Here is a 19,606-nt window from a genome sequence, read left to right as displayed (position 1 = left end):
GGCCTTAGTTGCTAATGCTCCTAAAAACCAAATAACTAACTAATAACTAACTTAGCTGCATCAGGCCTAAAAAATGACATGCCAATTTAGAATTCCAACAGCCTTTTTTAAAGAACTATATAAAAAAAATTAAATGGTTTGTTGTATACGTAAGTAAAAAATGATTAGAGTGACTTAAAAATAAAACTGGGAGAGCTGGGAAATTGCCAAATGAATGGTCTCCTATAGCTCTCAAATGTTAATGGATTCCATTCCCAGTACAATATGTTTTCAACAGAATAATCACTTTCTCAAGAATTAACAATTAATAATTCACTTAATTAAAGTACATTTCAAGAATTTTGTTATGATACCTCCATACTTGGATGTTCAGCAATTGCATTTCTAGCCAAAGTCCATTCATTGTGATAGAGAGCTTCCTTTAAGCATCCAATAATATATCCTTCAGTTTCTTCTCTTTGTTGATTCCTTGCACAAATGAAAGCTGCAGTTCTTAAAGAACTGGGTTGTGACTGCTTAGAAAGAACTTTTGCTGCACTTTGTGGTTGAGACAAGGCTAAATAGCTGTTTAAAAAAGATATTTTAAAAATAATTCTATATTTTAATTCGTGCATTTATTCTTCTAATATTTTTAAACTAGGAAAAAACAAGAAAAAAATAAATAAAATAAGCTTGAAATTTATCATTAGGCAATACTGAAAAATTTCAGTACTAAGATATTAGTAATCTTAAGTGGCAACTTATTTATATTCCAGTATATAAGATGCCTTTGAAGAACTAAAAAATTGTCTAAATTTTTAAGGTCAACACAGTATAAAATCCTAAATATGAATTTAAGAATGTGCTTAGGGTTCTAAAGACATGATTTAATTCTACTATATTTATAATCACATATATATTTTTAAACAAATATCTAGTGATGATTACTGTTAAAACACAAGAATTTGTCAATCTTATAAAATTAAATTAAAACAGTTTCTAGCATTTGTTGGGAGTTACATTTTTGGTTTCAAAAAGTATATTTTTTTGAAACTTATTTCTTATGGCAAATGTGCTTAGTACACAGGCACTGTTTATAGACACTAATTTACAGTAGTTTCACTACTGCAAATTAGTATGACAAGCGACGTATTTCTGCGAGCAAATATTTTTAACATCAACTATATTAAATATAGTTCATGTTCTGTATTAATAAATATTTCAAAAAATATATTTTTTTAATAAAACACCTTCCAACTATTCCATTTTTTAAACCCCCCCCCTCCTCAAGGGTTGAGCTGCGGCTCTTTGGATTCTTTTTTTTTTTTTTTTTTTAATTAATTCAAAAAAGGTTGCCAACCCCCTGGTGTAAAACATTTCCACTGGAATGTGGAAATGCACATAAACAGACAAAAAATGTTTATAACAAACTTCTATTTCCTACATTTTCAAAACAGTTCAAATTTAATTTTTTTTTTTAAATAACTTGTTAAACTAACCATTAAAAGGAACATTTCTGGATAATATGCTGGATATCATCACATTTAGGCCAAAAATAATAGTCTGTAATAATTGGTGAAGCAATGGTAATTGCAGTTTAACAGTGACAAATGCAAAATATTGCATTATGGGTAAAAATAATCATGAAGTTAGAGAATAATCACTCGAAAGATTTAAACTGGGGCCCATCAAGCCCTCAAGAGCCCATTCGATGCCAGAGCTAGTTGATCATTAAGCAATACAGCGGCAACCCCCAAGGCAGGATGTGCTGGTCCCACGGGACCTAGTTGTTGTTGTGCCTCTATTGTCAGAGAATGGAAAATATATTGTGCAAAAAGTATAGGTGGAATAGGACCACGGTATGTCTGCCAGGGGCAAAAGTTGATAATGTTGTAAAGCAGATATCATGTTTTAAGGGCACAAAAAGTGTTACTGTTGTGTGACATTAAGAGTTGGAGATCTGCAGACTTACTTAACAAATACAGGGCAATATTGAAAAAAGTTGCGAATATAAGGGTTAAAATTTGAAGTGTCTGCATTTCTACCCAGACACAATGAGAGCCTTGTCAATCAATTTGGCCTTGGAGAGATTGTGCAAGACTCATGGGGTAGATTTTTCTTAGCGTGATCTGTGCTTGTTAACAGGAAAGACTGTTTTTATGATACACTTAAATAGAAAGGGTGCAAGATTATTTGCTGATGCTGATCAAGGCAGTGTTAGGTGGGTTGGAAAATTGCTGATTTGAGGGGGGGAAAGGACACAGACTAAGAGATTAACAATTGCTGCAGATTGCACTGAATCTGTTGGAAAGAGCAGCAGCATTGAAAGAAAGGTGCTGGGGATTTCAAAAACTGGTGGGAGTCATCATGAAATAAGTAAATACATGGGTTGTATTTACTTGTAATATATTTACTTGTAACTAAAAGTAAGAACAGGTGCATGTATACTTGCATGTACACCAATGTTAGGAGCATAGTAAATAAATTTGATGAATTAGGAAGTGCTAGTCGAGATGAAAAATGACGACACTGTTGGGATATCAGAGACATGGTATCACTCACGTATAAGAGATGCAGAATTTGAATATGGGGAGTACAATGCATACAGAAAGGACAGGAGGGGGGGGCTATGCACTTCGTTGTTGTTGTTATTATTTAGTTTTTAGGAGCATTAGCAACTAAGGCCATATTGCTCCGAGGGTATGCGGTGGTCATTTCCTGACCTTTCCGCATTTGGTGGGCACGGGCTCGAACCCCGGTCTAATCAAGAAGCTTGTTTGTTTGTTATTTGGTTTTTAGGAGCATTAGCAACTAAGGCCATATTGCTCCGGGATATGCGGTGGTCATTCCCTGACCTTTCCGCATCCTCCGTATTTGGTGGTGACGGGCCGGTCTAATCAAGAAGCGTGTGCTACGCACTGCTGCTCCTTCCAGGCTACAGAGGTGCCTATGCTCTTCGTTAAGAAGCACATAAAATCTAAGGCAGTGCATCCAGTTGAAAATGAAAATGAGAGTAGGGGTGTGTTCTAGGTCTAATGACTTTGATGAAAACAATGAACAACTATACAAAGAAATAGAGTAGGTCAGTAAATCAGAATGTCTTCATAATGGGGGATTTTAACTTTCCAGATATTAACAAAAACTTGGATTGGTCACTCACAAACTAGCAAGACTTCAGTGGATTTACTAGATGCCTGTTTTCTACAGCAGCATGTTAGAAAGGCAGCAAGAGGGAGTAATACTCTTGATCTGATTATCAGCAGTGATTATTCACGCATTAATAATCACAGCTGATATATTAATAATCACTGCACAGAAAATCTACAGAAAGAAGAAGAAAAGCCCCTAGGTAGCAGTGATTATAGTGTATTGATTTGGGATTTACTTAAAGATGTAACTGCCATTATTAAGGGTAAAGGGAAGGGTTTTTACTTTTGTAAAGGTGATTACAGTGGTCTCAGACAGAGTTTAAATTCTATAAAGTGGGACCAACTGGTGATGTTACCATCAGAAAATTATAAATGGGAAACATTCAAAGAATTAATCATAGAAGCTACTAGGCTTTTCATAAAAACTAAGAAATGCTCTTCAAGCTATAGGCCTAAAGGGATGTCAGATGAACCGATGAGACTTGTGGAGAGAAGAAACATGCATATAAATTATCAGGCAACACTGATTATCAGGCCTATGGTAGCTATAAACTATGCAATGAAATCACAAACGAGGTTAGGCAAGAAAAGGCAGATTATGAGAATTCTTTGCCAAAGGATGCAAATAACAGCAGCAAATACTTCTTATGTAAACATTAGGAGGGAAATCAAGTTGGTCCACTTGGTATCGATGGTTCGAATATTGATGATTCTGCTCAAGTTGCTAACAAACTGAATGATATTTTGCATACACATTCACACGAGGAATTCTTTAGGATGGGGATATCAGAAGTTTATAAGACTAACAGAGAGGTAAATGATTTTGTTATAGCTGAGAGGAAAGTAAAAGACAAACTGATGAAGTTAAATATAAGAAAGCCAACTGTGGTAGATGATCCAATTATATTAAGGGAAGCAGCGAAGGAATTAAGCAAACCTTAGCCATAATTATGAGAGCACCCCAGGATTCGGGTTGGGAATACATATGCACATCTCCAGTCCCTGCAGAATGGAGTTGTGCACATGCATTCCCAATTCATAAAGTAGAATCAAATGGTGACACCTGTAATTTACAGACTTGTTAGCATAACTTCTATTCCGGGGAAAATAATGGAGTCATCGGTTAAAGAAGTAATGCAGGATCATCTAGACAAGACTGCAGTTATAGTTCAAACACAGCATGGGTTTGTTGGAGAAATCTTGTGTGATACTATGATGTGATATCAAAGGAACTTGATGCAAAAAATAATTCTGATATCATATACTTGCATTTCAGGAAATGCTTTTGACACTGTTGCACATAAAATATAGCTGTACAAATTGGAGCAGTTGGGCAAGTTTGCTGCTATGGATGAAGGTATAGCTGAGTGGGAGACAGAGAACAGTAACGAATGGATACTGCTCTTCATGGACTAATGTTATTAGCAGAGGGCCCCCCCCTGGGGATCGGTGTTGGGCCCACTGTTATTTTCTTTATTTATCAATGATACTAATGAAAGCATCAGGCATAATTCCCAAGTTTGCAAATATAAAGGTTGGCAGGGTGATTAATGACAGGACTGACAGAATGCTAGTAAAACAGGATTTAGAAAAGCTATGCAGATAGGCTGAGAAATGGCAATTGAAGTTTAACATTGATAAATGCAAAGTAATGAATATGGACAGCATCAACCCCAGAGTAAAGTACCAACTCTGTAGTACTACGCTCGGGTTAATGGAAAATGAAAATGACCTGGGGGTAATTGTGCAGTCGGATATGAAGTTCTCTGAGCAACACAGACAGGCTGCCAGAACAGCTCATGGGGGGTCTGTCAGTGATATACAGGAATTTGGCTAGTGGGAATAAGGATATAATTATCCCACTGTGTAAAGGCAATGGTCAGACCACATTTTGAGTATTGCATACAGGTCCAGAGGCCATATTTTAAAAAAGATGTAGAGCTGCTGGAATGAGTGCAGAGAAGGGCACTGAGATTGGTGAGGTGAGGGCTCTTACCAAGAAAGGCTTCCATTCTGAAAATTGCAGCTTCTGGAGACTAGGCACCTGTAAGGTGATTTTATTGAGGTGTTTAAGGCTTTGAATGGATCAAGCAAGCTCAATGCTGATGGGATTCCTCTTGCACATATGGGGTCACAAATGAAAATTGAGGAAGAACAATTGCAGTATAGACATGTGAAAGTTTACCTTTAGTCAGTGTGTGGTTGATTGCTGGAAAAACTTCCATTGTTTTTGTGTAAATTGATAGCTTAAAAAAAATTCAAGGAAGAAGTAGACAAACTACTGGTTTGTTTGTTTGCTTTGGTTTTTAGGAGCATTAGCAACTAAGGCCATATTGCTCCGGGAATATGCGCTAGCCATTCCCTGACTTTCCTGCATCCTCCGTATTTGGTGGTGACAGGCTCAAACCCCGGTCTAATCAAGAAGTGTGTGCTACACACTGCTGCTCCTTCCCACCTGGCTACGGAGGCACCGACAAACTACTGGAGGGAATGAATAGGCGAATTGGGAAGTTTTTGCATCATTTGCTAATAATCCAGAGCAAAGAAACTTGCTTGAATTGGTAAATTGTTCATCAATAATCTTATATAATACCAACAGGAAAGTAAATGTTTAGTATTTTATCAATTTGTGCATATGAACAGATTCAGGGTAAATATAATACAATGGATGCTGCTTATGTGATCGCATTTAGTTTACAAAAATTGGTAACATTAAGAGGCTGATAATGTTAAACAGAGGGATTTTTCTTTTTTTTTTTTTTATGAATAAATATAAAACAATGAATATAAACAATGAATATAAAAACACATTATAAAAATACCAAACCTATTTAAAATATTTCTCCAATGTTTGTTGTTTTAAACAATTAGTTAAATTTTCAATATGTCCTTGTAACTAACCTGTACAATAATTTGTAGTCTTCACTTTCCTCCCATAAGTTCTAATGCACTCCATAATTTCTCTAGTTGTTGGTATAACTCTATTTTAATTATCAGAATTTTCATCTTCCTCAGTGTCAGGTTTATCTGGTATAATTTCATCAACTATATTCTTTTCTGACAGATCGCCTATTGTTGGAAGATTTTCATCAATTTTTACTCACTCATCGAAAATTTGTGTGATATTAAATGAATTACTGGTATCAATATTTTTGACATCTGGCTGAATAAACCTGGCTTTACAAAAACAGCTTTTGATTGTTTCTTCAGAAAATAAATCCCCTACACTAGCAATCATATGCACTGCATATAATGAGGTAATTCTTTTTGCTGTATCCTTAGTTGGGCATTGTTGCTTTAGTCAATTTATGCAATAATTTTTCGTTGCACTGTAATTGTGTACAATGTTTTGGAAAATCTTTATAATTCCTTGATCCAAAGGTTGCACTATGGACACAGTATTCAATGGAAGAAATATGAGCTGTACAGTTATATACAAGGTAAGTGCATTTTTTTTTTACTAACTTGTGATAATTCTCAGTCCCATTCCTTCAGAAAGTCACAAAAATGTGAGACTTCATCCATGAATGTATTGCTCTTATACTGAACTGCTAGGTTTTTTGTAACTCTAAAGATATGTAGATGCTTACTTTCCAAATCACAAAAGGCTTTTTTATTTTAATGTGCCTGTCATATTGCACACAAGAAGTACAGGCACTATTTCTTTCTGCTTTTTTCCAGTTGTTGAATGTTCATTTCTGAATAATAATAAAGTATGTTCAAGCATTGCTCTAAAATAAATACCAGTTTTACAACTGTTGAAAATACAGACAGAACTAAATTAGTAATAGTAATAGAGGCATGCATCTTTTTTTTTATGTGAACCCCAAACACGAGAGGTATTAGAACCTATAATACTTAGTACCGTGCTTGGGTTGGAAGTTGAGAAGACGAAAGAAGATATTTGTTGACATTGGGCTTGAACTTCTGTTGATTGTAATTTTCAGGAAATACGTATGAAGGAAGGTTGTTCCAGAAAATGGCAGTTGAATAAATAAATGAGGAAGATGAAAAGTTGGTTCTGTGAGTTTGAAGTTGGACAGTAAATGGATGTTGGCTGGTGGCGGCATGTGTTCGGACTGTTTTGAAAGAGAGAGCGGGAATTATAGAAGCCAATTCAGAAGAACAGTGCCCACGGAAGTATCTGTAGAAGAGGCATGCAGCAGAAACAGTGTGTCTATGAGAAAGCGAGTTGAGAGACTCTGTTATAGATGGATCATTAATTAACCTAACTGGCGTCTTCTGAATGGAATCAAGAAGCCTGAGGGAGGTTTTGGGGGCACCACCCCAGATGTGGGAACAATATTCCATGGCAGGGCGGATTTGCGATTTATACAGAGTGAGCAGCTGTTTGGAAGAAAAGTAATGCCTAGAGCGAAAGAGAAAACCAAGTTTTTTGAATGCAGAGAAAGCAATATTTGCAATGTGCTTGTGCCAAGAGAGATTAGAAATCAGAGTAATCCCCAAAAGAGATATATCATTTTGCCCTAGAAATCGGAGTGTCACTAAAGATAAGCATAGGAGCAGAAGAATCCTTTTTGCGAGATATAAGACAAGACTGAGTTTTAGAAGGGTTGAAATTAACTAAGTTGTCTTTGCCCCACTGGAGAATTACCTGAAGATCGGCTTTTAAGGAATTGGTAGCAGGTTTTCGAGAAGTTGAAGCTGATTGAACAGGACAAGGTTTCTCAAAATGGAAAGTGGAATGCAACGTGCTATCATCGGCAAAACTATGGATAGGATTTCCAGTCAATGGAAGAAGGTCATTAATATACAAGAGTGGGGGAAAGAACTGAACCTTGGGGGACACCGGCATTAGTGGAGAAGTTAGAAGACAGAGAGCCATCTACCATCACCCTCAGTGAGCGATCAGAGAGAAAACTGGATAACCAATCACTAAAAACAGTTGGCAAACCATAAGATGGAAGCTTGTTTAGAAGACCTTTATGCCAAACACGATCAAAAGCCTTTGAGATGTCAAGAGCAACTACTTGTGTTTCACCGAACCTTTCCATTGAATTAGTCCATAAATGGGTAACATAAGCCAGAATATCATCAGTGGATCGACACTGACGGAATCCATACTGGCGATCATCGATCAGATGGAAGGTTTCTAGGTAGTTTAAGAGTTGGCGGTTAATTGATTTCTCCATTACTTTAGAAAGAGTAGAAGTAATTGCAATGGGACGATAATTGGATGGGAGGGATTTGTCACCCTTTTTAGAAACTGGCTGGATATGAGCAAATTTCCAAGCAGAAGGAAAAACACCTTTGGAATAAGAAAGTGAGAAAAGGCGGCAAAGAATAGGAGTAAGTTCAGGAGCACAAGTTTTGAGAACAAGTGGTGAAAAGCATCGGGTCCTGGAGCTTTCTTAGCAACAAGATTCGTCAAAATCCTTCTGATATCCTTTTGACGGAAGACCACAGGAGTCACTGAATGGAGCGTGTTGGGAATGGTGGGAGGTGTTTTATCAAGATCATTAATACATGAGCTGGAAGAAAAATGGGATGCTAGCAGGTCAGCTTTATCATTGGCTGAAGTGACAACAGAGCCATCTGGTTTGGACAGAGGTGGGAGTAGAAATGGGCAAAAGTTGCGGCCAATAGCAATGTGATGCAAGAGAGCAAGCATATGAGCTTATGTAGCATCAGCCAAAAAAAAAAATTTCACACAACCATTGTCTCTAAATGTTTCCCAGTTCCTCCTTGAATTTATTTAAGCTATCAACTTTCACAATGACAGATGGAAGTTTGTTCCAGCAATTAACCACCCGCTGGCTAAAGGCAAATTTCTGCACATCTATTCTACAACTGTCTTTCCTCAATTTGAATTTATGCCCCCTTAGGTTCGTAATCTCAGCAAGTGGAAGAATCCCATCAGAATTCAGCGTGCTCAACCCATTCAAGGCCTTATACCTCAAATCAGATCACCTCGCAGGTGCCTAGTTTCCAGCTGCTGCAATTTGCAGAACTTAAGACTCTCTTGGTAAGAGGATCCCTTCATCCCCCTCACCAATCTTGTTGCCCTTTTCTGTACACGCTCAAGCAAATCTACATCCTTTCTAAAGTGAGGCCTCCAGACGGCCATGAGGCAATGAAGTCTCATGGCCTGACCATTGCCTTATACAAAAGGATAATCACCTCCTTTTCGCTTCTAGCAAAATTCCTGTATATCATTGACAAAACCCCATGACATGCCCTGGCAGTTTGTCTGCATTGGCTAAGAAAAGTTCAAAGCTGACTGCACAATTACTTCCAGATCTTTTTAATTTTCTACCACCCTAAGTGTAGTACCATATAGCTTTACTTCTACCCATATGCAGTACTTTGCAATTGTCAATATTAAACTTCAGTTGCCACTTCTGCCCAAAATTTCTAGATCCTGTTGCCATTACTGTGATTAAAAACTCTGCCACCTTTGTATCATCTGAAAACTTCCAATAAATTAGGTAAGACATTCTTCGATCATTTTTGTGCTGAACTTGTAATTGAGTTTGAGTTTTCTCCATGACGTTTTGGTAAACAATACTGTGTCTTTCCATCCACCTGCTTAGCCGCCCATCTGTAGGCTTAAAATTGTTTATACTAAGTTTATTGGCAAATTCATTTGCATTTTCGCATTGGATATTTCTAATGATAGGAGCATTTTTTAATCCTGCATTTGTGAACCATCTCAGAAGTTCTTCCACAAGTTCATTCTTTCTACATTCCCCCCCCCCTCCTGTTCAGATCCAAGATTTCCTCCTATCGTTCTTACTCGTAATTCATGTGATTGACATCAGTTGCAAACTTAACTCAAGTTTGTTCATAGAAAGTACACAGTTGATACAGTATTGCACATACGCACTGTAAGATCACATGATGACTTGTGGAAAAAATAACTTGTCATACATATGTAGTTAAAACTTTAAAATAGTGGGTTAGATTGCACCTTTCCTCAACCATATATCCTGATAGCATATCAAAAGTATAATTTTCTTGATTGCTCACTTGCTTTTGTCTACAGGCACTTTTCTGCTTTTCCCAGAAAAAAAAAAAAAAAGTACCACTTTTGCATAACAAGGGACAAGGTCATAAATATTATTTGGATTCTAGGTGTTCTGGAAATATTTTTCCAGAATGAAATGAAATGAAATATCTGTGATAATTGAAATGAAAAATGATAACAATAAAAGGCAGTATGACTGTATAAATTATCAGAATTTATACAGTCATACTTTTATAATTTGTAAAATAATAAGAAGAGTTTACCTCAATATAGTACGTAGAACACTTCCGTATGATACTCTCCAGAAATTAAAATGGAAAAAACGAAAAAACCGACAACTTACTGGTACATTAGAGTAAAATATAAATAATTAAAAACCAATTTAACACAATTCAAATCAATTTAAAACAATTAAAAATCAATTTAATGCAATTAAAAAGAATCTAACGAAAATATTCAAAACGATTTTCCTTCCTGAAGCTGACAACGCTTTTCGACCATATGTTGAGATTTACAGCTCTGATTCATATTATCTAATGCATTTATAATATAAATGGTTTTGGAATTTAATTTTTTATTATAATAAGCGGCTGAAAACAATAACCAGTGATATAACCAGCATTTACTGTATATGAACAGAAAAATACATCACTAGCAATAATATAAAAAAAAATAATTTTTCCAAAATTATGAATTTACCATTTAGCTGAGATCTCATAACTGGCATCTCTGTCTGCTTTTAAGGCCCATTCACTCAGCAACTTCACTAACTTAGGGTCTGAAGGAGGGAGTCGAGTTCTAGCCAGGATAAGTGCATCTCTACATAAACAGACAAAAAAAGGTTTTTAACAAACTTCTATTTCCTATATTTTCAAAACGGTTCAAATTAAACATTTTTTTTTTTTTTTTTTTTTAAATAACTTGTTAAACTAACCATTAAATGGAACATTTCTGGATAATCTTCTGGATTTCATCACATTTAGGCCAAAAATAACAGCCTGTAACAATTGGTTAAGCAATGGTAATTGAAGTTTAACAGTGACAAATGAAAGATACTACATTATGGGTAAAAATAATCCCGAAGTAACATATCATCTGTGGTACTACAATCAGGGTAGGAAAAATGAAAAAGAACTTGAGGTAATTGTGCAATCTGATATGAAGTTCTCTGAGCAGTGCAGAAAGCTACCAAGACAGATCATGGGGTTTTGTCAATGATATACAGGAGTTTTGTCAGCAAGGATAAAGAGATGATTATCCCATTGTATAAGGCAACAGTCAGGTTACATCTTGAGTATTGCATACACATCTGGAAGTCTCATTTTAGGAAAGATATAGAGTTGCTGGAACAGGTACAGAGAAGGGCAACAAGATTGGTGAGAGGAACGAAGTGGCGCTCTTACGAAGAACAGCTTAATTTCTGGAAATTTCAGCAACTAAGCACAAGTAACGTGATCTGACTGAGGTGAAGGCTTTGAATGGCTTGAACAAACTCAACATTGATTGGATTATTCCTCTTGCTCTGACTATTTACAAGAAAGGACATAAATTCAAATTGAGAAAGGGTGGTTGCAGAATAGATGTGCGGAAGTTTGCCTTCAGCCAATGGGCGGTGATTGTTGGAACACACTTCCATCTGTTGTTGTGGAATTAATAGATTTTGCCACCATTAATATTAATACTAGAAGTAGATTATTATATTCTTGACAACTATACATTTTTCTCTTGCTTGATTGACAAAAGGTCTCATTTAATGGATATTGCACATAAAATTTATAAAAAGTCATATCTGAATCCAGTTAATGACTACCAATGATTATAAGTTCCTTTTATGATTTTTATCATGGTAAATTTTTGAGTTAAATCAATTATTTTGTTGTCACCAGAAACGAAAAAAAAAAAGAAAAAAAAGTAGGGATGCCATTTACTATGGGTTTGGGGAGGTATTCGTTAAAATCCTGTTGGAGATCAGAAAATACAGGATTCCACAGAACTGCAGTCATCCAGTTTGAGGTGGAGCAAGTAACCTCCCCCCCCCCCCCCTTTATGAAGTAGTATTCTTATTTTAATAGACTTCCAACATAACTGCATTCCAAGAGATACAAATTAGCCTATGAACACACATCCCTTTACAGATTTAATATAAAAAACAGTTTTTTTCAACCTAGGCACTACAACCAAAGTTGGTGACAAACCATAGGCTAAGATATCAAAATATCAAATTTTATTTTGATATCATGGATGTCAAAATGAAAAATAGCAACCAGCATTATGTATTATTAAATTTTTATTACACATTTATATAATAAAAGAAAAAAAAAATTTACGACTAAGAATATTTCTTGCAAGCAAAATTAATTCAATTTCGCATTATTATACCCATTTAGTTTTTGAAATAATTTTAAATTTATTTAGATTATATTCCATTTATAAATCATCAATTATTTTACTGAACTATTTATTTAATAATTATTAATATGATTCACTGTTATAAAATAATTATAAGAATAAAAAGGGAGATCCAATGAGAGAGAGAGAATATCTTTATTACACTACATTAATGCAATAACCCCATGATTCTTGCACAATCTTTCCAGGGCTGAATTGTTTGACAAGGCTCTCATCATATATTTCCTCCTATTGTGTCCGGGCATAATTGCAGAACCTTCAAATTTAATCCTAACTCACGACTTTTTGTCAACATTGACCTTGTCAAGTAAGTCTGCAAATTTCCTACTCTTAATGTCATTAGTGCCAATGTGTACAAGAATATCAACTTTTGTGCTCTTAAAGGATGATATCTGCTCTACAACATCATGAACTTTAGCCTCTGGCAGTCCTGTTTCCCTGACAACATAAGCACCAAACAACTAGCTCCTGTGGTACCAGCACATTCTGCCTTGGGGGGGGGTGCTACTTCTGTGTTGCCTAATGATCAAGTGCAAGCTCTGGCATTGATGTGGGCTGCTGAGAGCTTGACTCCCCCCCCCCCATTTAATTTTTTCAACCTTGTTCAATAAGCTGACATAAAGGCTAGTGTGTCCTTCTTATTCAATTTAATTAATTTCCTGTTCAAAGAATATTTTAAAGATTATATCAGATTTTTACTTTTATTCTCACTGTTCACTCTCAACCAATCAATCCATCCCGAAATGAGATATTGTTTTGGGAGGTGATGCAATCTCTAAAAATACTTGCCTCTATTCAAAAAATATTCACAATATTATGTTAATCTCTCTCTCTCTCTCTCTCTCTCTCTCTCTCTCTCTCTCTCTCTCTCTCTCTCTCTCTCTCTCTCTCTCTCTCTCTCTCTCTCACAAACTTATTCCATCCCTATTGCAAATTCTGTATTCCATTTTTTACATATACTTGCCCAGACACTGTTTTTTCTTCCAAGCCTCGACTCAGACTCGCAGAACAAATATTTCTTATTTTTTTTTAGGCATTGGCAAATATGCATAACATGTCTATTGCATTCACCATGTCTGTTAGTCCATACGTAATAACTTGTCTTGTAGTGATTCCAATCATTAAAATCAAAACAACAGAAATCTGACAATTATTTCTTTTTCTTTCCCTCCCCCCATTTGCACATAATATAACTTGACTCCCAATGGATGGAATTTCCTGAAATTTTATATTTGAGGCTCTCACAGAGATTATGTTGAGTCATCCCAAATTTCACTAAATCAGACCAAAGAAATCCAACAATTATTATTTCTTTGTCCATCCATCTTTCTGCATGTAATAACTCAACTCCCAGTAGATGGATTTTCCCGAAATATTATATTTAACCCATTCTAAGTTTCATTAAAACTGGACCAATAGAAATCAAATATTTCTTTGTCTGTCCATCCAATCCACATTTAATAACTCAACTCCTAGGGATGGATTTCATGAAATTTTACATTTTGCTCTTTTAAAACCATTTGCTTATGCACGACTCATCTCTGTGTTTACAAGAAATGGTAGTCGAACGCAGAATCACCCCAACTGAACGCAACACGATAGGAATGAAGAGAAGATTCTGAAAATGTATTTCTGTTTTTTTTTTAATATCAGTGAAGGGGAAACATTTCACTACAATAACATAAAAACCCACACGATTCCACTATCGGTATTATCACAATTGCAATTAGATTGAGTTTATTACCAGTTTATAACAGATTCCACTAGCAGAAACGCAATTGGAAATCGTTTTTATTGTTTTATGGTAGTGATCCCCAGAAATGGGATTTAATAAAATGTGAGCTAGTGAGGTGTTAATAGTGTGTCCCTGCTTTTACGGTGTTGTTTATTCAGTTGTTACAAGTGCGCAGCTTTGTTTATATCTATCAAGCATGCCTCCTTATTTTGTAATTGTGCTTTATTCCCTAAAAATGAGTAAAATACTTAAAAGGTGTGAAAAGGAAGTGTCCTGGTGAAGACACTACAGATTCAGAGAGAGAGAAAAAAAAACAGCAATATCGATAGACAGAGGTGGACTGGGTCAAAAATTCTTACCTGGGAAAATTTGTAGCGGCCTCATACTAGCGTTTATGGTCAAAATCACACCGGCCCCCATTGTCTTCTGGCCTCTGGCCCACCTGGGTTTCCCCGGTAAGACTTATGGCCAGTAGATGGAGAAAATATATGAAATTGTGAATTGAGCAAAATGAAAGGTTGGTTGGTTGATTTAGAGATTTCTTAGGTGCATTGGCCATAGTGTGCCATACATATAGTAAGAATTTATGCTATTTCCTGTCAGATAGAGATAATTGTAAAAAATAGTACCAGCAAGTTAGTTTTTTAACTAGTTAAAGGAGGTGGTATACATTAATCATTTTGAGAAAGGTAAAAATGCTTGAGACATTTGTTTTATTGCCTAAAAGTGAAGTAAGTGAAAGAGAGTCTTCTGTTGTGGTAGGAGTGAAGAGATTCTGGCATTCGCTTTCATATTTTGGGCAATCAACAAGGATATGTTTTATTGAAAGCACTGTGTTGCAGTGATGACACTCAGGGGGATCTCCCCTCTTATTAGATAACTATGAGTGATATTTGAGTGACCTATTCTTAAGCGTGCCAATATTACCTCCTGTTGTCGAATGAGCTGAAGCTTGAAAGCCATCGCCCAAGATCTGGCTTAATACTTCGGAGCTTATTGTTATAATGATTTTTCCATGATAATTGCCAATGGTACATGCATTTTGCCTGGATTATTGATATATAGTATTGACATGGGAATTTCCAGTTTTCACTGGGTTGAGACGGCCGATTTTGCAGCATTGTCAGCTAATTCATTTCCTGGGATGCCCATATGTCCAAGGACCCAGCAGAGGTGTATGCTTATTCCAAGTTTGGATAAAGTATGCAAAGAGGAGGTTATTTCCTTTAAGACTGGGTGGGTGGTATTCATGTTTTTCGAGGCTTGAAGTGCACTAAAAGAATCTGTAAAAATTATACTATTTACAACAATATCGGAGGATTCAATATGCTTCAGTGCAATCTGGAAGTTCGGTAGAAAATATACTGAACCCATATGGCAATTCATAGGCCAAAATAATGTTCGGAAAAACTGCGAAAATTCCAACGTGGGCCTCATTCTTTGATCCATCTGTATGCACACAATGAAGTTGGGGAACTGATCCACTACTGCATGATAAAAGTTGTAAGAAATTTTCTTTATGTAATGTAGATTTATTCCATTGATGGAGAGATAAATCGCATGAAGGTGAAGTAATGTCCCAAGGAGCACAGGAAATTGGAAGGATATTTGCAACATTATTTAAAGACAGATTAAGTTCTTCTGAAAGGTATTTTATTTGCATACCTAATGGACGGTTAGCAGAAGGGCAGTTTCGGTATAACATGTCATGCTGGTGAGTGAAAAGTATCTGCCAGTTTGGGTGTTCAGGCATAGTGTAATATAAGTTGTTGTCTTCTGATAGAGAGAGAGAGAGAGAGAGAGAGAGAGAGAGAGAGGGGGGGGGGGAGCTCATGTGCTTCAGAATACAGACTATGTATTGGAGATGTGTGATATGCTCCTATGGCAATGCGTATTGCACTATAATGGATAAGGTCAAGCCAGCAAAGGACACTAGGTCTTGCAGAGCTATACACTGGTGCTCCGTAGTCAAGCTTTGATCTTATTAAGGCTCTGTATAATCGTAACAAGGTAACTCGATCACCTCCCCACGTAGTTGCTGAGAGAACCCGGATGATATTTAGCTTTTGCTGACAGGATGTTCTTAGTTTTTTAATATGCTCTAAAAAGGTAAGTTTATGGTCTAATGTGATTCCTAAGAACCGTATGCTGGGATGAACTGCTATTGGTTGGTCATTCAGTTGTAGTTCCGGATGTGGGTGAAGTTTACATTGGCAACAAAAATGGAAGCACAACTTTTTTGGGGGCAAAGTTCAAAGCCATTAATTTGTGTCCATGAACTGATCTTATTTATTGCCACTTGTAATTGTCTCTCAACAGTATTCATATCTTTCACATGACATGAAATGCTAAGGTCATCTACAAACAGTGCTGTATGAATACTTTTTGGAAGTTGTTCGGCAATGGTGTTAACTGCGATTATAAAAAAAGTGTAGCACTGAGTACACAGCCTTGGGGGACTTCTTCTTCTTCTTGCAAGAATACTTGGGATAACGAAGTTTTGAATCTAACCTGAAAAGTGGGTTTGTACAAGAAGTTTAGTATGAAAATTGGGAGATGACCCGGAAGTCCATGTTGAAATAATTCACGGAGTATAATACTTCCACGTGGAATCGTAAGCCTTACTGATATCAAAGCACACCACGACATGATGTTCCGATCTAAGGAATGCATTTCGGATGGAGTTCTCAAGTCGTACTAGAATATCTAGCGATGATCTGTTTTGTCAGATACCAAATTGTGCAGCATGTATGAGACTATAACTTTCTAGGTACCATATCAGTCGACGGTTTACCATCTTTTCAAGAATTTTGCAGAGACAACTGGTCAAGGCAAATGGGTCTATAGCAAGTGGGTTTTTTTTTATCTCTATCTGGTTTAATGAATGCAAGGACTGTAGCATGATGCCATTTTTTAGGGAATGTATCCTCGCTGTCATCTGTTTGGATAGAAGATCAAACAAAGAACAAGTTTGCTTACGATAGAAGCAAAAGCATTAGCAATATTTTATTACATAATAGTCGTAATAAAATACTTACGTATTTTATTATGATTATTTATTGTGTTTGGTAATGTTTTGGTTACAATTGTGTGTGTTCAATCTTGGGTGGTTGGCACTAACCCTATTTTCCCCTGTTATTTATATTGCATGATTTTGCATTGCACGAGGGTTTCTAGGAACATAACTATCGTGCTACACGAGGACTGGCTGTACTTAACTAATGCCTTCTTAAAAAGGAAATATCCATATAGTCTCATTCAAAATACCATATATGAAGCAAGAAATAGATTAGAAAGTCATCTTGCAATAAATTGGTCATTTACAAACACAAAAATAATCCTCCCATATTGTAGTCAATTAACTAGACAACTCAAAAACTTATTTTCTGGCAATAACCTTACTTTAATATTTTCATCTTATAATAAAATCAGTACATATTTTAACAAGAAAAAAGATACTTTCAAGTATAATATTTCAGACAACAACAACAACATAGTATATTTAACACACTGTCAATGCACATAATGCACATTACATTGCCAGCACTACAGTTAAAATTATCAGATTATTGTCACCAAGCTTAGACACACAATACCATTCAACTGATCTCAGCCAAAAATTGATTTGGCAATAACCTAATCAAATTACCTTCCAGTTACAAATTAGCAATTCTTAGAATCAATTGTAACAGAATGGTTCAAACAAAACACACAGTTTTCAGTTCTTAAAGTCACACTCCCAACAACTTTTTCTCTAGCATGGAATCGGAATAACATAAAATTTCCAATCCATGATCGAATTGCACCATGGGAACTAGAAACACATATATAAAAACTCTCCTTCCTTCCTTTCTTTCTTACCATATCTCAAAAGTCAGACTCTTGGTTCAACAGTGATTTTATATGGGGGAAGCTCATATGATGACTATTAAGTAAGGTGCACTTTCCTCTATGCAATTTAATTTTAACCAGATTTTAACATCACACCACTTTTCAATTAATCTCATTCATTAATATGTAAGCAATTGTGAAGTAAATTCCAGAATTTTAGGTTATTCCTTTTTTATTGTCCACCATTGGATTTAATTTCTAAGGCTAATTTTCCACATGCTAACAATAATTGAATTATCTTCACATTCTCCATGACAGTATAGTGGGTTTGCCAATTCTTGTTTGGAAATGTCTGGATTCAAATCCCATTAGAGATTTGAATCCAGAGAGGAAATTAACTCATTAGAGATATGTAGTTAGTTAATTTCAGGTAGAGGAAAAAATTCCACAATTTTTCGAATCAAATCAATCATGGATTTTGCATACGCAACATGCAAAGTGATCGCATATTTGTCCAAGTATAATACAAAATGATAAACATCTTATGTAGGACCACATGACCTGAAAAATTATGAACAGATGTTGATGTGCCAAGAAATCATCCTGTCTACTTTAAATTTTGTTATCTTTTAAAAGAATCCAAAGTATTCAATAATAGGAACTAAAAATTTGCATCCTAAAACATATAATTTTGTTGAAATTTATGGAAAAGTTAAATGATATGGAGGCTTTTTTCCCTCTTTATGTGCTATAAAAGTCACAATTTTATGTGCTAGTAATTTTGATTTCAAAAAATGATAAAATTTGATTGGCAAGAAAATGTTTATATAAAAAACACATTAGTCAATTATAACCCATCTTTTGTAAATTCTCTAATAATTCATATCAAATGGCATAATTTGTTTCTCAACATTTATGTAATTGTAATACATTTATTTATTATTAACCTACATCCTTTTTTTGCCTCTATTGGTCTATCTGGTGTAGATAAATTTTAATTATATTTGGTAAATTTTTGTAATACTTGCTAGCTCTTACTGACAGAGAAAAGGTAGGTTTGCATTTGTTGAAAGAACTCTTAGGTTGCAGATATGATACATATTAATTCTGTGCTACACTGACTTAAATGCATTTAAAAACTCTTTAATATTAATTGATATTTACATGTATTGCATTAATAAAATCAAATGAAATACTGTATAAATAAAATATATGAAATAAATTATAAAATTTGTACAATCAAAAGCTTCACATGTATAGTAAAAATATAAAAATTTGGAATAAATTTGGTACTCACCCTTTGCCAACCCACAATGGATTAGCTTGACAGTCCCTGCTTAAATATACACTGTGCTGCCACTTTATTAGGTACACCTACCTAGTAGCATGTTGAGCCTCCTTTAGCCTTCAAAACAGCCTTAATTCATCTAGGCATGGATAGAACAAGATGCTGAAAAAGTTGTGCAGGAATGGAGTACCATACAGACATGGGTGTGTCACGCAGTTCCTTGAGAT

The 19,606-nt window shown here is 35.5% G+C and overlaps 1 protein-coding gene across 1 annotated transcript in view; it reads right to left on the bottom strand.

Annotated features, from left to right (window-relative positions):
* The window catches only part of LOC150078036 (uncharacterized), a 321,641-nt gene that overhangs the window by 110,971 nt on the left and 191,064 nt on the right, over window positions 1–19,606 (bottom strand). Inside the window, exons 13-14 of the mRNA XM_090384437.1 lie at window positions 10,816–10,935; window positions 354–564 (exon numbers count right to left, since the gene is read on the bottom strand). Of these exons, the coding sequence (XP_090240563.1) occupies window positions 354–564; window positions 10,816–10,935 (331 nt within the window). The remainder of the gene's footprint in view (window positions 1–353; window positions 565–10,815; window positions 10,936–19,606) is intronic.

Source organism: Mastigoproctus giganteus, chromosome 11 (assembly GCF_048544385.1).
Source record: "Mastigoproctus giganteus isolate SK-2022 chromosome 11, ASM4854438v1, whole genome shotgun sequence".
NCBI classification, from domain to species: domain Eukaryota; kingdom Metazoa; phylum Arthropoda; class Arachnida; order Uropygi; family Thelyphonidae; genus Mastigoproctus; species Mastigoproctus giganteus.
The sequence above is the reverse complement of the archived record's forward strand: the minus strand, read 5'-3'. Positions and strand labels throughout refer to the sequence as shown.